The 15706-nt window shown below is 41.6% G+C and overlaps 1 protein-coding gene across 1 annotated transcript in view; it reads right to left on the bottom strand.

Annotated features, from left to right (window-relative positions):
* Window positions 1-15462, bottom strand: part of COL17A1 (collagen type XVII alpha 1 chain) — a 54429-nt gene extending 38967 nt beyond the window's left edge. The window contains exons 1-12 of the mRNA XM_036735765.1: window positions 15411-15462; window positions 13370-13414; window positions 11370-11474; window positions 10212-10337; window positions 9378-9425; window positions 7974-8009; window positions 6434-6481; window positions 5647-5790; window positions 4233-4391; window positions 3288-3359; window positions 2320-2397; window positions 1338-1412 (exon numbers count right to left, since the gene is read on the bottom strand). Coding sequence (XP_036591660.1) covers window positions 1338-1412; window positions 2320-2397; window positions 3288-3359; window positions 4233-4391; window positions 5647-5790; window positions 6434-6481; window positions 7974-8009; window positions 9378-9425; window positions 10212-10337; window positions 11370-11474; window positions 13370-13414; window positions 15411-15462 — 988 coding nt within the window. The remainder of the gene's footprint in view (window positions 1-1337; window positions 1413-2319; window positions 2398-3287; window positions 3360-4232; window positions 4392-5646; window positions 5791-6433; window positions 6482-7973; window positions 8010-9377; window positions 9426-10211; window positions 10338-11369; window positions 11475-13369; window positions 13415-15410) is intronic.
* Between the last annotated feature and the right edge of the window lie 244 nt (window positions 15463-15706).

Genomic DNA, 15706 nt, shown 5'->3' with positions numbered 1-15706 from the left:
AACAACAGAGTTTATATTTGTTCTAGACATAGTAGGGAGAAGAGAGAGGAGGTAGAGAAAGAGAAACCAAAAAGGAGAAATAGAATGGGAAAGGAGGAAGATGGAAAGGAAGGCCAGGAGTGATAGAGGGAGAAGAGATATTAGCTTATGTGTACCTAGGAGTCCTCTATTCAGTAACAACAGCATTGATATTAACGGTAATGAAAAAAATAATAATAGTAATGTGAATTTATATCATGCAAAACACTTTATAGTCAGCCCATGATAAGTCACTTAGAAAACCAAAGATGACCCTAGGGAGCCCGTGGCCAGCCTGGACCTCACATAGCTCTGTCAGCTTTCTAAGACGCTGGGCTAGTACACCACAGAGCTGGCTACTCATTTCAAGATTTAGGGCCTCTAACAATTGGGCAAATGACGCAATTCCCGACATCTAGAAAGATCTGGTTCAGGAATATATGGAAATAGCCACCGGTTAAACACGTCTTGAAGCAGGTAAAGGCTGTTACATAAACTGGTGAGGTCAAACACCTTCTGAGATGTATTTATTCTATTCGCCCTTCCCTCCTTAGACTCCTGGGATGGATAATTGACACTTGAGAAGGGTTCTACAGTGTTAGAGCCTACCCCTCCAAAGCAAGGACCCCAGGGGTAGGAGAGGCAGGATCTATGAGTGCCTGAAGGCTGGCAGGTGAGCTTGGGGGAGCCAGGTTGACCATCTAGAATAGGCCTGGCCCTGTTTCTCTTTAACAAAGTGAATTAGCTAAAGCAAGACTTCTGCTTATTGGCAGATAGAGGATCATTTAATGTCTCATGTATTAGTAGTATGTCAATATGTCTTGACCATACTAACATACTAGTTGGCATATAATAAGTCCTTTAAAGTTTGTAAGTTAAACAACCCAGTGATGTAGGTACTTTTTTCTTCTTTCTGTCCAGACCTATGACCTCTTCAGTGTGAGGAGCTCCCTGGTAAGGAAGCTCTTCTTGCTAATGCAGATTGCTAATTGGTCTGCAATTTATCATCTTAGAGATATATGGGGTCACTGAGAGGTTAAATGACCTACCCAGGTTTGTACTACAGGTATTTTATCCCCATTTTATGGATGAGAAAACCAAGGCTGAGAAAAGTCAAGAGACTTGCCTATGATCATATAGCTAGTAAATCAGAGGCAGGATTTGAGCCCAGGTCTTCAGGCTCCAATATTAGCAACTCTATGCACAATAACTTGTTTTCTACCCAGCCTACATGGAATTAGGTTATGAGGTTAAGGAGTTAATATCCCTCTACTCAAGTGGGACCATTCTGTTCCATCATAAATCTGTCTTCTGGAGACACTTACCTGCAGAGGTGCTCACTCCAGTACTTACAACAGTGGGAGACTGGGGCATGTTTTTCTTTACACCATACACTATAAGAGATGAACCAATAGAATAAAGATGAGTGTGCAGGCAGGTGGCTATTCTAGTCCACCTGTACCTGAGTAAAGCCCAACAGAGAGACTAACTTGAAACAATCTCGCTGGATGAAAAAGTATATAAAGAAATCAATTTCTCAAATACATACGGTTATGAGAATGGACTAAAGATTGTGTACTCAGGTGCCTCAGCTTATATTTTCTCCTTTTATCACAGCCCTACCTGCCCTTCAAACCCAGCTCAAGGCCCCCTCCTCCATGAAGCCTGCTCTGACTACTCCATTCTCCTCTGATATATGTACCATTTCTTTGAGCTCATATAGCAAGACACCTCTTGCAACTCACAGTTGAACATTTAACTGGGTGCTGTCTTGTATTCTTACTTTTAATTGCTTCATACCTTTGAGTCTTGTCTCTCTGGCTAGATTATAAGTTTTCTGACGGCAAGGATTCATTTTCCCACTTTTCTGTATTTCCCAGAGTGCCCAATAAAGGGCTGAGTATCTAGTAAGTGCTTCACAAATAAATACTTTTTCATTTTGGCCAACGCTTAAATAAGGATTCTGGGCTGATGAGACCACTGGTCTGGCTTGTTTATCTTGGAATTTACAGAGCAGACCCAAGTTGGGCTGCTAGGTACTTTCGTTCTGCTGGGTATAGACTGAAGGGCTGCCAGCTCTGCTTTGTACAGAACCCCTTGCTGAGCTCCTTACACATATCCTGGCATATGATAAGGTGGGTACCCTCAGAAGCGTTTCCTCAATTGCTTTCAGGTACAGAGTTTTTTAAGTTGGAGAAATGGAGAAATTTCAATGGATATTTGGGCCTGTCAGTGAAGGCACTGAAGCTGGGATGCATACACGCACCCTCCTGCCCCTGAACTCCTGCCCCGGCCACTAACCTGTAGAAGTGGTGGTGGTGGTTGTCCCATGAGCCAGGGTGGAAGAGCTGGGAGCCAAGTTGTTCTGGACGCCAAACACTATGAAAGGAATTTAGAAGAAGAAGTCAAGGAGATGTGAGGTGATTGGGGGGGATCTTTGCTGTGTCCTGCCTCCTGGGAGAATGAGTGGAGAATCAGAGGAGGTGATAAAAATCAGCAGGTGGTTGACAGGAAGAGAACAAACTAGTTGGGAAGCAAAGGGATTTGATGTGATTTTATTGTCCCTTTATTGAGATTAAGAGTAAAAGTCATCTAGTCTCACCACCTCATTTGGCAGATAAGGAAATTAAGGCTGGAGCTCACACAAATAATAATCAGCAGGGCTGGGATGTGAGTGCAGCTCTTCTGACTCCAGGACCATCTCTCTTCCCACTACGCTGTGATGCCTCCCAGTGAAAGGTAACACAGAGCTGTCTTTGAATACCCTTCTCCCAAGCTAGGGCCTTCAGAAACCAACAGATTCTCTCTCAGCAATGAACTCTATGTAGAAAACAAGCTTTGCCTAGTTAGAATTGGAGTCCTAGCTTCTCTTTCATCCTTTTGGAAGCAGATTCCACCTGTGCCTTCATATTTCCTTCATATCTTCCTTCTAGGCCTAGGTTAGGTTCAATGCATAAGGGGTTCATTGGCAGGGACCCCGCTTCCACTTTAGAACCATAGATTTCAAGCTGGCAGAGACCTTAGATGTCATAAGATCCAACACCCTCATTTTTCTAACGAGCCCTGAGAGGCTAATGGACAGCATAGAGGTAGGTGTGTGTGTGTGTGTGTGTCTGTGTGTGTGTGGTGGGGGAGGGGGTCAGTCTGGGCCAAGGAGAAATGACATACTTTTTGGGAACCATTGATGGATCCCTGAGGAGGAGAAAGTTCACTTATGTGTTGAGCACTTTGCTTCTAAAAGTCATAGTCAGAAGAAGATGATCACTGACCTGAGGAGCAGGTGCTGAGCCCAGGGTGTAGAGTGGGTGAGCAGGAAGCCATATTGTTGGGAACACCAAACACTGAAAGAGGAGGCAATGATTAAGGTTATTAGTTGATCTAGTTAGAGACTGGCCCAGCGTGGGACACGTGCCAAGTCTTAGAGGAGACAAGGGGAAGCTTCAGCGGCCTCATCTGTAAAACGGGAACATAATAGTAGAGACTGGATGATCATTAACCAAGGATATTTGGAGGGAAGAGGTTCTGATACCTCAGGTCGGGGGTTGGATTAGATGACCTCTTAAGCCTCTTCCAATCCCCCTGAATGGACTACAATTCCTTTAGTCTGTAAGCCTATCATCATGGAAGAACAGGAGCAAATAATACTTGGGACTTTTTTCTTAAAAAAAAAAAAACCAAAAAAACAGCACACCAAAAACCAGATGCTGTGCTTAAAATCACAGACTCAAAGCTTTGTTTGGTGGTTTTACTTTGGGACATAGCCACAGACCTGGAAGGGACGTCAACAGAACATCTGGCCCAGCTCCCTGCCTTAAGCAGGTAAATTATAGCATCCTCTTTTTACAGATGAGGCAACTGAAGCTCAGGGAGGTTAGGGAATTTGGCCAAGATCAGAAAGCTCAGAAGGAGTGGAAAGGGCATGAGGTATCATCCTGGCTCTTTGGTTAGTTTTCATTCAGATATATCTCTCTCCTGCAAGGTCTTTTCCAGACCTGGTAGAAATATAATGGGTACTCAATGAGGAAGTCTTAAATCAAAATTAATCCATATATAGGAACTAAATTTTCTTTGGAAGCATCAAACAGACATATTATGAGACTGAGGGACTTGGGGAGTTTGTCCAAAATGTGGTAAATTGCTCAGGCAGCCAATCAATCTTCAGAATAAAAGAAACCCTAGAAGATGGTAAATGAGAGTATGTATTGTTACTGTACCTGATCCTGTTGAATAAGCATTGGTATTGAGGAGGGAAGAACTCTGGGCTGCCATGTTGTTGTGATAAGCTCCCATGGATGAACCAGCAGGCAAGGTGGAGGACCACATGTAGGAGGGGAGGTTAGCATCCACAATGGTTGTATCATAAGTGCCTGATACTGGGAATTGCACAACAAACATATGTCAGTATTAAAAGAATCAAACTTGCCTCCTAAATCTCTGCCACAGAATGACGAATCATTCTCTAGGACCTAACAAAATGCTCTGAGAATTTTTTTTTGTCTAGAGTAGGCGTTCCTAGCCTTTCTTGTGCCATGGATCCCTTTGGCAATCTGGTAAAGCCTATGGAATTCTTCTGAGAATAATATTTTTGAACATATAAAATAAAATGTATAGGTTTACAAAGGAAACCAACTATATTGAAATAAAGTTAACAAAATACATATTTTTAAAAATGAGTCCATAGATTCCACATTAAGAATCACTGACCTACACCTAGGATTTCATCACGGGGTGGGGGTGGGGCGGGGATTTTTGGTTTGAGAGCTCCCTCATCTTTAACTTAGAGCATTAGAGATCTGTCTGAGGTAGAGGTTAAGTGACTTGCCCATGGTCACAGAGTCAAGATGTCTGAGGAAGAACCTGAATCTTGGTCCTCCTGACTCCCTTTCCCTACTCTACCTCATTATCTCTCCAAAAGTAGGCATTTATAAACGTTTGCTAATCTGAAACTGCTTAAATAAATCCCTTCCCTTCCCTTCCCTTCCCTTGACTCCCCTTCTCTTCCCTTGCCTTTCCTTCCCCTGCCCCCTTCCCTGCACTGCTCTTCCTTCCTCCCTCTCTCCTACCCTCACCTTTATTTGAAGTAATGTTGCCTTTGATTTGCCTGATAAGTTACCTGCACAGAACCACAGACAAGAGCAGTCCTTCATGATAGGTGATACTAATAATAACTAATGGCTTCTGCCCCTGTAAGCCCTGACATGTATTTAAGAGTAACAAAAAGTCCTGCGCTAGACACTAGCTCAACCTTGGCAGTCTGACTGCTTTCTTAAAAGCCAGAGCTGTCCCCACATGCCCAATGCAGCATGGTGTCAAAAGGAAAACAAACCTAATCTTGTCTAGGGTAGTCTGTGATGAGGGAGCCTGGTGGCTAATTCTTCTTTTGAGAAATGAAATCTTTAGGTACTAGGAAATGGGCCAGCGATCTAGGGGGAGCTGTTTGGCCAAACGTTTACAAAGGACACAGCCGGCATTTTTTGAACATTGCAGAAAAGAGAAGGTACTTGATGCTCTTCAAGGTATAGACTATATTTTGAAAATTCATGTCAGGGCCCGGAGAGCTTTCCTAGGCTAAGACAAATCTGCTTCTTTTGCTGACAGTCCGTTCACCTCAGCTTCTCTGGCACTTACCTGACTGAGAACTCTCGGTCACCATCTTGGTTTCCACCGTAGCCTTCTTGGGGATGGGGAGTGTGTTGGAGGAGTTCCGTGTGGGACTCACACTAGCTGATCGGCTTCCCTTGAGCAAACGTTTGACATCATCCAATTCTGTCCCTGGCCAAGAATCCAGAAACCTTCTCATTAGTCCTAAGGCTCTTCCTTAACCCCAGCTGCCATAGGGAATATTTGTTATATGCTGACTGTTTAGGAGGAAGGCACTTAGGGATCCACAGGAACATTTTTGGGATGTCCTTTGAGTTCTGCATTGAGCAATTATTCGGCGGGTGGGGGCCAGACTTGTGATTTCACTGGTATAGGTAGCACCTAGTAAGTAAACTCTCTCTATCAATGCACCCTCAGTATTGTAGTGTTTCCTGGACTCATTTGAAGGTGATCGAGAAAATGGCTAAGAAGTAAGGCCCAAGGTTTCTCTCATTCTCTCTCTCTCTCTCTCTCTCTCTCTCTCTCTCTCTTCCCCCTCTCTCCTTTCCCTCTTTCTCATTCTTTCTCTTTCCCCTCTCTCATCTCATTTTTTCTTTCTTTCTCTCTCCCTTTTCATTTCTCCACTCTTTCCTTCTCTTGTTCTCTCTCGTTCTATCTTTTGTTGTATCCTCTCTCATTCTCTCTTTTCTTCTCTTTCTCATTTTTTTTCTATCTCTCCTCCTCTCACTCTCTTATTATCTCTCATTCTCTTTCACGTTCTCTCATTCTCTCTGTTTCTTGTTCTCTCTCTCCAGTAAGAAGCTAAACAACTCACATCGGGTAGATGGGGAAGCACTTTGTAGCCGAACACGAATTTCACTCTCTGCAAAATAGAAGAGAAGGAGAAGGTCAGGAAGGGAAAGAACATGATGAATCTGGTCCTGCAAAGAAAGTGATGCTCTGGGAATCCCAGTTTCCCATGAAGCATGAACATGAAATGGCCATTAGAGGTAAATATTTCCCCAAAGCTCTTGATGCAGTAAGAAGAGAAACTCTGTTTATTGGCATTCACAAGGGTTCAGGACTTTCAGGAGATGCCCCAAGGTCATGGGGCCAGGCTCAACTAAAATTCCCAATGGACAAACCAGCTCTGGGACAGGGGATCAATAAGGACCCTATTTGAAATGAGAATGAGCAAACTTTTTAGGGCTTGAAGAAGAGCTTACTCTCCTACTTCCTGTGTATTAGAGAACCTTAAAAATGGGTTTGTTCACATAACTGTATTTGTAGAGAAACAGCATGGAAACAAAGCTGTATAATTTCTTGTGATAACTGTCACCTGGTTATCAACAGGCTCATTACATTTGGGACATTTAGCTATCTGGAGCACCCGCCCAAACTTGTGAGATCTATAAACCTCACGACATGTTTGGGTTGCTAATGATAATCGAGACCCCACAGCAAATTTTCGTCGGTTGTCTTTGGAGAACATCGGGAGAGGCAATGGTGTAGTTTGTTGAATGATAACTATGTTTATCTAGTGCTTTAAACTTTACAAGATACTTTATTCAATCTTAAGAGGGGTGAAATGACTTGCATGTAATCGTACAACTGGTAAGTCTCAGAGGTGGGATTCGAACCCAGGCCTCCCCAGCACTCTGTCTACTATACCATGCGGACCCTTATCTAAAGCCTGAAAAGGGTTGTATTGTTATCATTCTTTTCATGCTGCTTGTCAAGAGCAGTTTTCTTCAGCTGATTTAAAGGATATGTTCCCTTATGATTCACCTGCCTCTTAGGAGATGGTGGTGAGATTGATAAATTACCGTAGAGAGTTCTTCCCATGACTAATGGGAATAAAAAGAGAGTATTTTTCACCATCCGAAGCATGAAAATACAATTAAAACAGATGGCCAAGAATAAGAATAATCACAGCTCGCATTTACATAGTCACTTACAGGTTACAAAAGGGAATTCTATGTAGAACAGTAACCCTGGTTTGGAGTGCAAGGCAGCAGCTATGATTCTAAGCTCCTCGAAGGCAGGCCCTATATCTAATTTCTCCTTCTACAGAAGGCGTTGCACATAGTGCCAAACCAATGTTTGTTGAATTGAATCTTGAGATTATCCAAGGCAGAGCAAACCCTTTACATCTAGATTTTTGCTATTCGTCCAAAGCCTGTCCCACAATGCTTGCTGAATTAAACCCCATCTTATCGTGAAGGAGCAAACAGACAAAAAAAAAGATGACCAGAAGATTGTAAACTTCTTGAAGACAGGGATTGTACCTTGCTTTTCTTTTGTATACCCCAAATTTTTTGGAAGAGGGCTGGGCACATAGTAGGAGCTCATTGAATCTAACAATTTTAGCTCACCTCGAGTCTGGCTCCGTCCTCTGGTGGAAGAAGATCCTGTGGGGAAAAGACATATCTAAGAGAAGCCACAGTAAAAATTTAACAATGAGTACTAGGCACATTGCAGGGAGTGCTGGCTTGTCTAGGTAGGAGCCTTGTGTAATGCAATGTATATAGTGGGGAATAATAGCTGTTATTTACACAGCTCTTTTTAAACTTCATTTCATTTTAATAGGGTTACAAACTTGTTTCTCTCCCCTCTAGTCTATCATTCATTCAGCTGTTAAAATAAATGTTTTAAATTTATTTTTTATTTTTAGTTTACAACACTCAGTTCTGCAGGTTTTTGAGTTCCAAATTTTCTTCCCCTCCTTTTCCTCCCCCCTCCCCTCCAAGACAGCATGTAATCTTTATGGGTCACAAAACAATTCACATACATTTCGTATATACATACTCATTTACATACTCATATACATATATACATACTCATGTAATCCTCACAAGTTTGTCTATCACTTATAGTCTCGGGGAGATACCTGAGTCTCCGAGAAGTTAAGTGACCGGCAAAATGATCACACCTCTAGCTAAGAGCCAGGGTCAGTCTTCTTATCTCCAAGTCCTATATTCTATCCACTCTCATACACTGTTTTGTCTTACTTAAGGAATGCTGTCCACGTGCAAAAGTGTTAGGGAAAGTTAGCACTTACCCAGTTAATTTAGTTTGTCTAGAAGAGGAACAAATTAATTATGGTTTTGAAAAGTCAATTAGGGGACTTGAATTGTACAGGTTAGCAGATTACAAGGATCGAATGAATTAAATAATAATAATTGCCAAGTTTTCCCTTTGTTTTTCTGTTATTTGGTATTTTTTTCTGCTGTAAGCAAAGAAATGTGAACTTTCCAGCATTACAAGAGCATCATTAATTAATGTAGGAGGACAAAAATGCAACAAAGGGTAGAAAGGTATTTAAGATTGTGTTGACTTCTGGAAATAGTCTAGGACTTTGCAAACCAGAAAAATATGTTAAGCTTTGGAGCAAGGTCACTTTAAAAAAATCAGGGGCAAGGGATAGGATAGATATTGTTTGGGGTTTGGATGGTCTAACCCACTATATCTCATTACTAAGACTGTCCTATTTATCTTGTTTTTGAAAAAAAAAATCCCCACATTCTAGTTTGTCCCTTGTCTAAGCTTTCTGTAAATGTCCGACTTCATGATGGCAAGTGAGTATGATTGACTATCCGTGAAGACGCTTCAGTGAGCATGACATTTAGAATAGGTTACTGTATCTTCAGGGAACATTGATGGTGGAGTAGGGTCAGGGTGCTTCAAGAACAGCCATCTAACATATAATGTTTCCTTCCTATGGCAACTTCTTATGGCCATGACCTCCCATTTCCACTAGAAATAATGGTAGAACATACCAAATTCTTTCCGAGGGTATTCGGGAGAAGAATTCCCACTGGAGCTCCCTGAGGAAGAATCAAAGATTTAACATAAATGTGAGTATGGACAAGTAGGGCTTCTGAGATGCTTACTCAACATAGGACGGTACATTTTGAGAAGAAAATGAGGAACCCTTTTCACCATCAGCTCTCAAAGGAAAGACAAGTGATAGATAGACTTAAAGAATAAATGATTACTATTTCCCATTGGATTTGGTTGAGGCTCTTCATTCTAGTTGCTAATATAAAGTTGGTTCTGCCATTGATAGGAGTTTCAGGCAAAGAGGTCTTCATCTTTGTGATGGACTTCCAAGGAAGGAGTCATGCTTACCACCCCCCACCCCCATCCCCCTCCTCCACTCCTCCATTCCCTTTCATGCAAGTTCCTTCTTTCTTATTCTTACTACAGTCACATCAGCATGGAACCCAAGTGCTTGATAAGAGACAAACAGAGAATGGGAACCTTGTTGAAATGGAACTCTGAACCTCACTTTGTCCTAAAGTACTGACCAAGGTAACCATCATATCTCACTTGTAGCTCAGATTTCCCATGTACCTCAATCCCTACATAGTATGTGGCTAACATTGAATCTATTATGTTAGTATTCTCTACATAAGGAATTAACATTCCTAATAAACCATGTAATAGGATATAACCAACTGGATGTGAGTCCATAAAGTATTTGACAGAAGAGAGAAAAAGGGAAAAGGGAGAGAGGGGAATACAGATGATCAGCGTTCCATATGTGGCAAATGCATGAGGCTGACGTAGCAAAAGAGACAGGCCAACTCTAAAGCCTATAGTACTGGTACCTTCGTAGGTTGCATGGCGTGTGGATTTTCTTTCAAAGGTGGAGCCTGGTGAATTGGGGAGTGTAGAGGCAGGGGACTGGGCCCTCCTATAGCTGGAAGTAGAGGCATTCCCTCTTAAACTTCCACCTATGAATATAAAAAAGATGGACTTTTATAGTATTCCTGCAGAAATGAATTTAGCAGTTAATGTGTGTTCTCAACCAGATTCAATAATCTCAGGCTATGTATAACAAATAATCTTAATAAAAGTACAGAAAAGGAGTCAGTGAATGCCTTTGATTGTTTCTTAAAGGAGGAATTTCCACATTTAGTGGTGAAATGACATTTTTACCCGTATAGAGTTGGTGTTACTGCACCACCCACTGGGGACCCATGAAAGAAGCGAGAGTCTGTAGATGCATGACTAGTAAATTTCTGGAGCCAGCAATAACCCAAAGTAGGGACAAAGAAATCAAAATTTGGAAAAAATTTGATGGAATTCAAACTTAGGCCACTGTCCAGTTGAACACCAATACATGTAGACATGAATGTCATATTCCTCAATTAAGTAAAGCTTCCTTCTTCCCGCTAAAGGAAGAAGTATTTGGACCAGCTTATTTCCAGGGCACAGAATTTCTTCACAGTGTTCTTGTGGCTCAATTTTTTGCCTGAAAAAGATTGTTTCCCTAGGAATGAAGGGTTCCTATGGGAAGCTTGACCAGTGGAGTCTGCACAATGCTGTACTCTGATAGCCCACCATGAACCCAACATTGAAGAGCCTTTCATGGGCTGTGGCTATAATTATTGCAGATGGTAAAACTGGAAACTATTTTAAAAAGTGTTGTACATACTTGAAAGGAGGTGGCTTAGAGTTGGGTGACAAGGAAGGGAGGTGAGTTAAGTGGGCAGGCAAGCACTTTCTCCATTAAGCCCTATTAAGTATTCATGTTTACATTGAGATTTTGATGTAAATGATCACAAATACTGATTATTTTTAAGCCACACTCACTTGGGGTTATATATTGTCTTAATGCGCCCCTTCCTTGAGAAGTTGGGTATATGGCAGAAGCTGTTATCAATCTCCTTGTACACACTGCTTCAGTGTTCCCCCTCTCCAGCTTCTCCTGCCTTGGATTTCTACCTCTGCTCCTTTAGCCCCTCTGCCAGTACTGTACTTACTGGAGTTTATGTAGCCACTGCTGCCGTGGGTTAAACTGTGCTTCTCCAGCCTACTCCCTCCAGTGAGAGAAGACGTTTTAGTATATCCATTGCTGGTTCCTCCTTCTGCCAGAAGCAAGAGCTAGATTAGAATTTGGGGTTTGGGGTAAGGGAATGAAGTAGAACTCCTCTGCCCCAAGGTCATCCCTAGAGAATCTTGACCCACACCCAGCATTCCCTTTGCTTTGATTTCCCTCATTTATGTTTTTGTCTTTGTACCTCTACTCCAGCGATTCTTAACCTTTTTTATGTCATGGAGCCTTTATGATGAAACCTAAGGAATAGGCTATCCCAGAATAATGTTTCAAAATGCATAAGATAAAATATAGAATTACAAAAGAAACCAATTATATTAAAATACAGTTATCTAAATATTTAAAAAAAAAGCAAGTGTACAAGCTGCAGATTAAGAAATCCTGCTTTAGTACCTAGCATAGTGCTAGCATATATTAGGTGCTTAATGTATAGTTTTATAAATGAATTATAACTTATTTGTTATAATTGTATAGTTACACAAGAAACTTGCATAATCTTGTGATTTTCAAGCTTAAAGATACCTTGGCAATCATTCAGTCTCATTTTACAGATGGAGAAACTGAGGCCAAGAGAAGGGAGTGGCTGCTGTTATTCTTTAGTTGTTTCATGCCTCAATGCAAAATTTTCCTAACTAGCCTGTAAGCCCTCTGTGCTTGGAGCTCATGTCACCTCCTTCTTGCATCTCCCATGTCATAGACTGGAGCACTCTGTGAAAGCTCAAAGAAATTAGTAGCAGCATGAGTCCTGCCTTTGGTTTAAGAGTTAACTAGCCTATTGGGATTAAGGATTTTTTAAAATTTTAAACCAATGTGCCTCAGGACCAACTATATCTATTTTGCCATTCACACTAAAATCATAATTCAATGAACATTTTAAATATTGAATTTAGATGTGCCAAGAACCTTGGATTTTGAGTCAAAGAATCTGGTTTTGTGTGACCCTAAACAAGTCAGTTCACCTCTGTTGATCTCAATTTCCTTATTTCTAGAAAATGAAGAGGTAGGACTAAATGGTCTTTAAAGTCACTTTTAAGTCCTAGGAGACCATGATCTTACTTTAGCCAAAATCGTGAAAATGCCACAGTATGAGTCTTCCTGTAGGTCATTATACAAATATGCATTAATATTGTATCCTTTCCCAAAGATAATTTATACCAGGATGATTGTGGCTGCCTAGGTCGACTGGTCATTGCAGAACTCAGAAGCACATTTCAGGCACTGTCTCTGTTACATGACTCAGCTTCTCTCAATTTCCGCTTACTTCAGAACATCAGTGATTATGTCTTAATCATATTTGTATACCACACAGTGTTTGGCGTAGGGTCTTCAATTGAATAAATGCTTAAAAATTGAATAAATGCTTGCCTAATTCAATTAAACTGAATTGAATGCTTGTTGTTGGAATCATTGGTGACTACTTGCAGGAAAACCTTCTGAGTCATTTCTTACTATCACTTCAACCTCCCCCAACACCGTTAACTGAAATAAATCCCCATTCTTATGGCAGGCAAGTGAAGGACTGAGTGCAGAGTGATGTATTCAGTAGACGCTCACCTATCTTAATAGCACCATGACGTCTTCCTTTTGGCTTGGGGGTAACAGTCTTATTATTGGAGTTACAAGTTTTTCAGTTTTAAATTGGTGTGCTCTGGTGCCAAATTTATCCATTTTAAGACATTAACATTAAAATTATCATGCAAGCAAGTGGGAGGATGGCAAGGACTTCACTATTCAGATTTATTTCTTTAACCCCAAACACTCCCATGTGCTCTCAGACAAAAAGCTTGCCTCTAGGTGTGTATAGATATACATAAAAGTCATTCAGGACTTCCATGATGGCTATGATTTTAGGTATGCCAAATCTGGAATTATGTTCTCATAAAAATTGTGTGACGGTGGCTAGTACACAGTAAAACAGCTACTTACTTGGTGGTAAGGATGTAAGTCTTGTGGTTACTGTTTCAGTGATAACTAGGGAGAGAAAAAGAAAGAGATAAAATGGTTTATCCCACAGAAATTTCCTTCCAACCCTGGGCAAGTTGAGGCGGGGGGCAAGCAGGATTATCACCTGCCTTAGTCTGACTACAGTACAGCCAACTTTCACAGTACTGTTTGCTATAGGTCAGAGATGTAACTAGAAATTCTGGCAGCTGGGGTGCGCACACGTGTACGTGTGTGTGTGTGTGCGCGCGCGTAGTCTGTCCCAGTTAGGTACGTTCAGTCCTAGGACAAGGAGAAAGGGGCAGGATGATGGAGGAAGATGGCCCGTTGAGTAAGGAAGCCGTGTCGATGACATTTTTTGGGGCTGGAGGCTCAGTGGGGGAGAGGAAGTGGGAGGCAGTAACCCTGTGCAGTGCAGGAATGACAGACCAGAGTTCTACAAGGAGGAAACAGCCTTAGTGCCCTGGGAATAAGGGCTGGTTAACCACTTTAGTAATGGCTCTGTGTGTAGCACTTATGTTTGGGGAGAAGATATAATTTGGCCTGTGGTGTAACTGAATCTGTGTTATAACACGTCATGTTACATTAGGGTCCAGCTGTTTGGGGTACCTGTGTTTTGTTCTCCTTGGATGTTCTGTCAATGTGACTCATAGCAGCCAGCAAAATAAAACATCTCTGAATGAGGTGTTTAAAGCCCCTTATTCAACAATGGAATCCTATGCTATGCGGGTTTGGCATTGGAAAAGGCCTTACACCTCTTCCCATGACTCACTCTGCCTCTCCAGACTGCTCTGAGCTGCCTTGGCTTAGGCAGGAGGTTGGCACAAAGCCTTTTGTTCCTTTTGCTTCCTCGAGACTTGGAGGCATGAACAGGACACAGCATGTTTCAGCTACAGACAGTGGTGTCTTTAGGGCACATAAATCACTGTGTGCCCTGCCCCCAACATCTATCCAGGAGAAATCGGGTCAAAATGAATAAACAGCACAACCTTGAAGGGGAAATGGAGTCCCAAGAGGGGAATGTACAAAATGAGGGAGGGTAGTGGGAAGTGGACCGTTGGCATCTAAGCCTCAAACTTGCCTCTTTCAGTGATGATTGGGTATGTGTGTGGGGGTGTCTATATATCAGGTCTTTATAAAACTGCCAGTGATTGGAAGCTATCCTTTCTCCATCTTCCTCTTCCTCCTCCTCTTCTTCCTCCTACTGCTGCTGCTGCTACTACTACCATTACTGCTACTAAGTGGTTAGCGTTTATACATCACTTTAAGGCTTGATTCTCATTTGATTCTCACAACAGCCCTGTGACCTAGATACTATTACTTATAGATGACAAAACAGATTGATAGAGGTTATGAGCCTTGCCCAGGGTCCCGCAGTTAGTGACTAGCAGCGTCATGCTGCCTCAGTTGTTCTAGTAGGAGCATGAGATTATACGAATAATAGAAGCAGCTTTTAAAGCTCAGCAAGATGGCTCTCACAAATGGTGACTAGATTGCAGAAAGGGTTTGAGTGCTTTCCAGAAGCAACTCATTGTAGACCTCCTGGGATTCCCTGATATACATTCCACTTCCACTTAAAGAATCTGGTTCCAAAGTGGATAGAGTGATGGACCTTCTGGGAGGAAGACCTGAGTTCAAATCTTGTCTCAGACACTTAATTGTCTGGGCACCCTGGGTAAGTCATTTAATTTCTTTCAATCTCAGTTTTCTTGTCTATAAAATGGGGATACTAATAGCATGTACTTCACAGCATTGTTGTGAGTATCAAATGGGATAACACGCACAAAACACTTTGTAAATTTTAAAACATTATTTAAATTTAAGCTATTTTTTATTATGCTTTCATCTACAGATATTGGAAGATCACAGAAAACAAGAGTTTTCTATTTGATTTACTAAAGGAGACCTTTAAAACAACCCAGAGCATTTCATTTGTTCTGTTTCATGGCATTTCTATGGTATGATCAGTGTTTTCTCTGTGGGATGTTGGCCATTAGAGCATAAGCTCAGAATCTGCTGGTCTTGCCTCTTTCTGTGACTTCAGAGCCTTCTCTCCTGCCTTTCTTGGTTCCATCCATATCATAGCCACCTGAGAGAGAAACAGAGAAACCAGGAAAAGTCATTCCTTTTATTGTTACTCCCCTACTCAAGAACCAATAGAAGCTCCCTATTGCTTCTAGGATAAATCTCAAACTTCTTAGATAAGTGGTAAAAACTCTCCACCATTCAGCTCCCACCTACCTTTTCAGGCTGATTTCACATCATTCACTTTCTTATACACTATGCTGAAGCCAAACTGATCTACAGAATTCCTTTTCCTAT

Source organism: Trichosurus vulpecula, chromosome 8 (assembly GCF_011100635.1).
Source record: "Trichosurus vulpecula isolate mTriVul1 chromosome 8, mTriVul1.pri, whole genome shotgun sequence".
Lineage (NCBI taxonomy): Eukaryota > Metazoa > Chordata > Mammalia > Diprotodontia > Phalangeridae > Trichosurus > Trichosurus vulpecula.
Note: the sequence above shows the minus strand (reverse complement) of the source record. Positions and strands in the feature narration are given on the sequence as shown.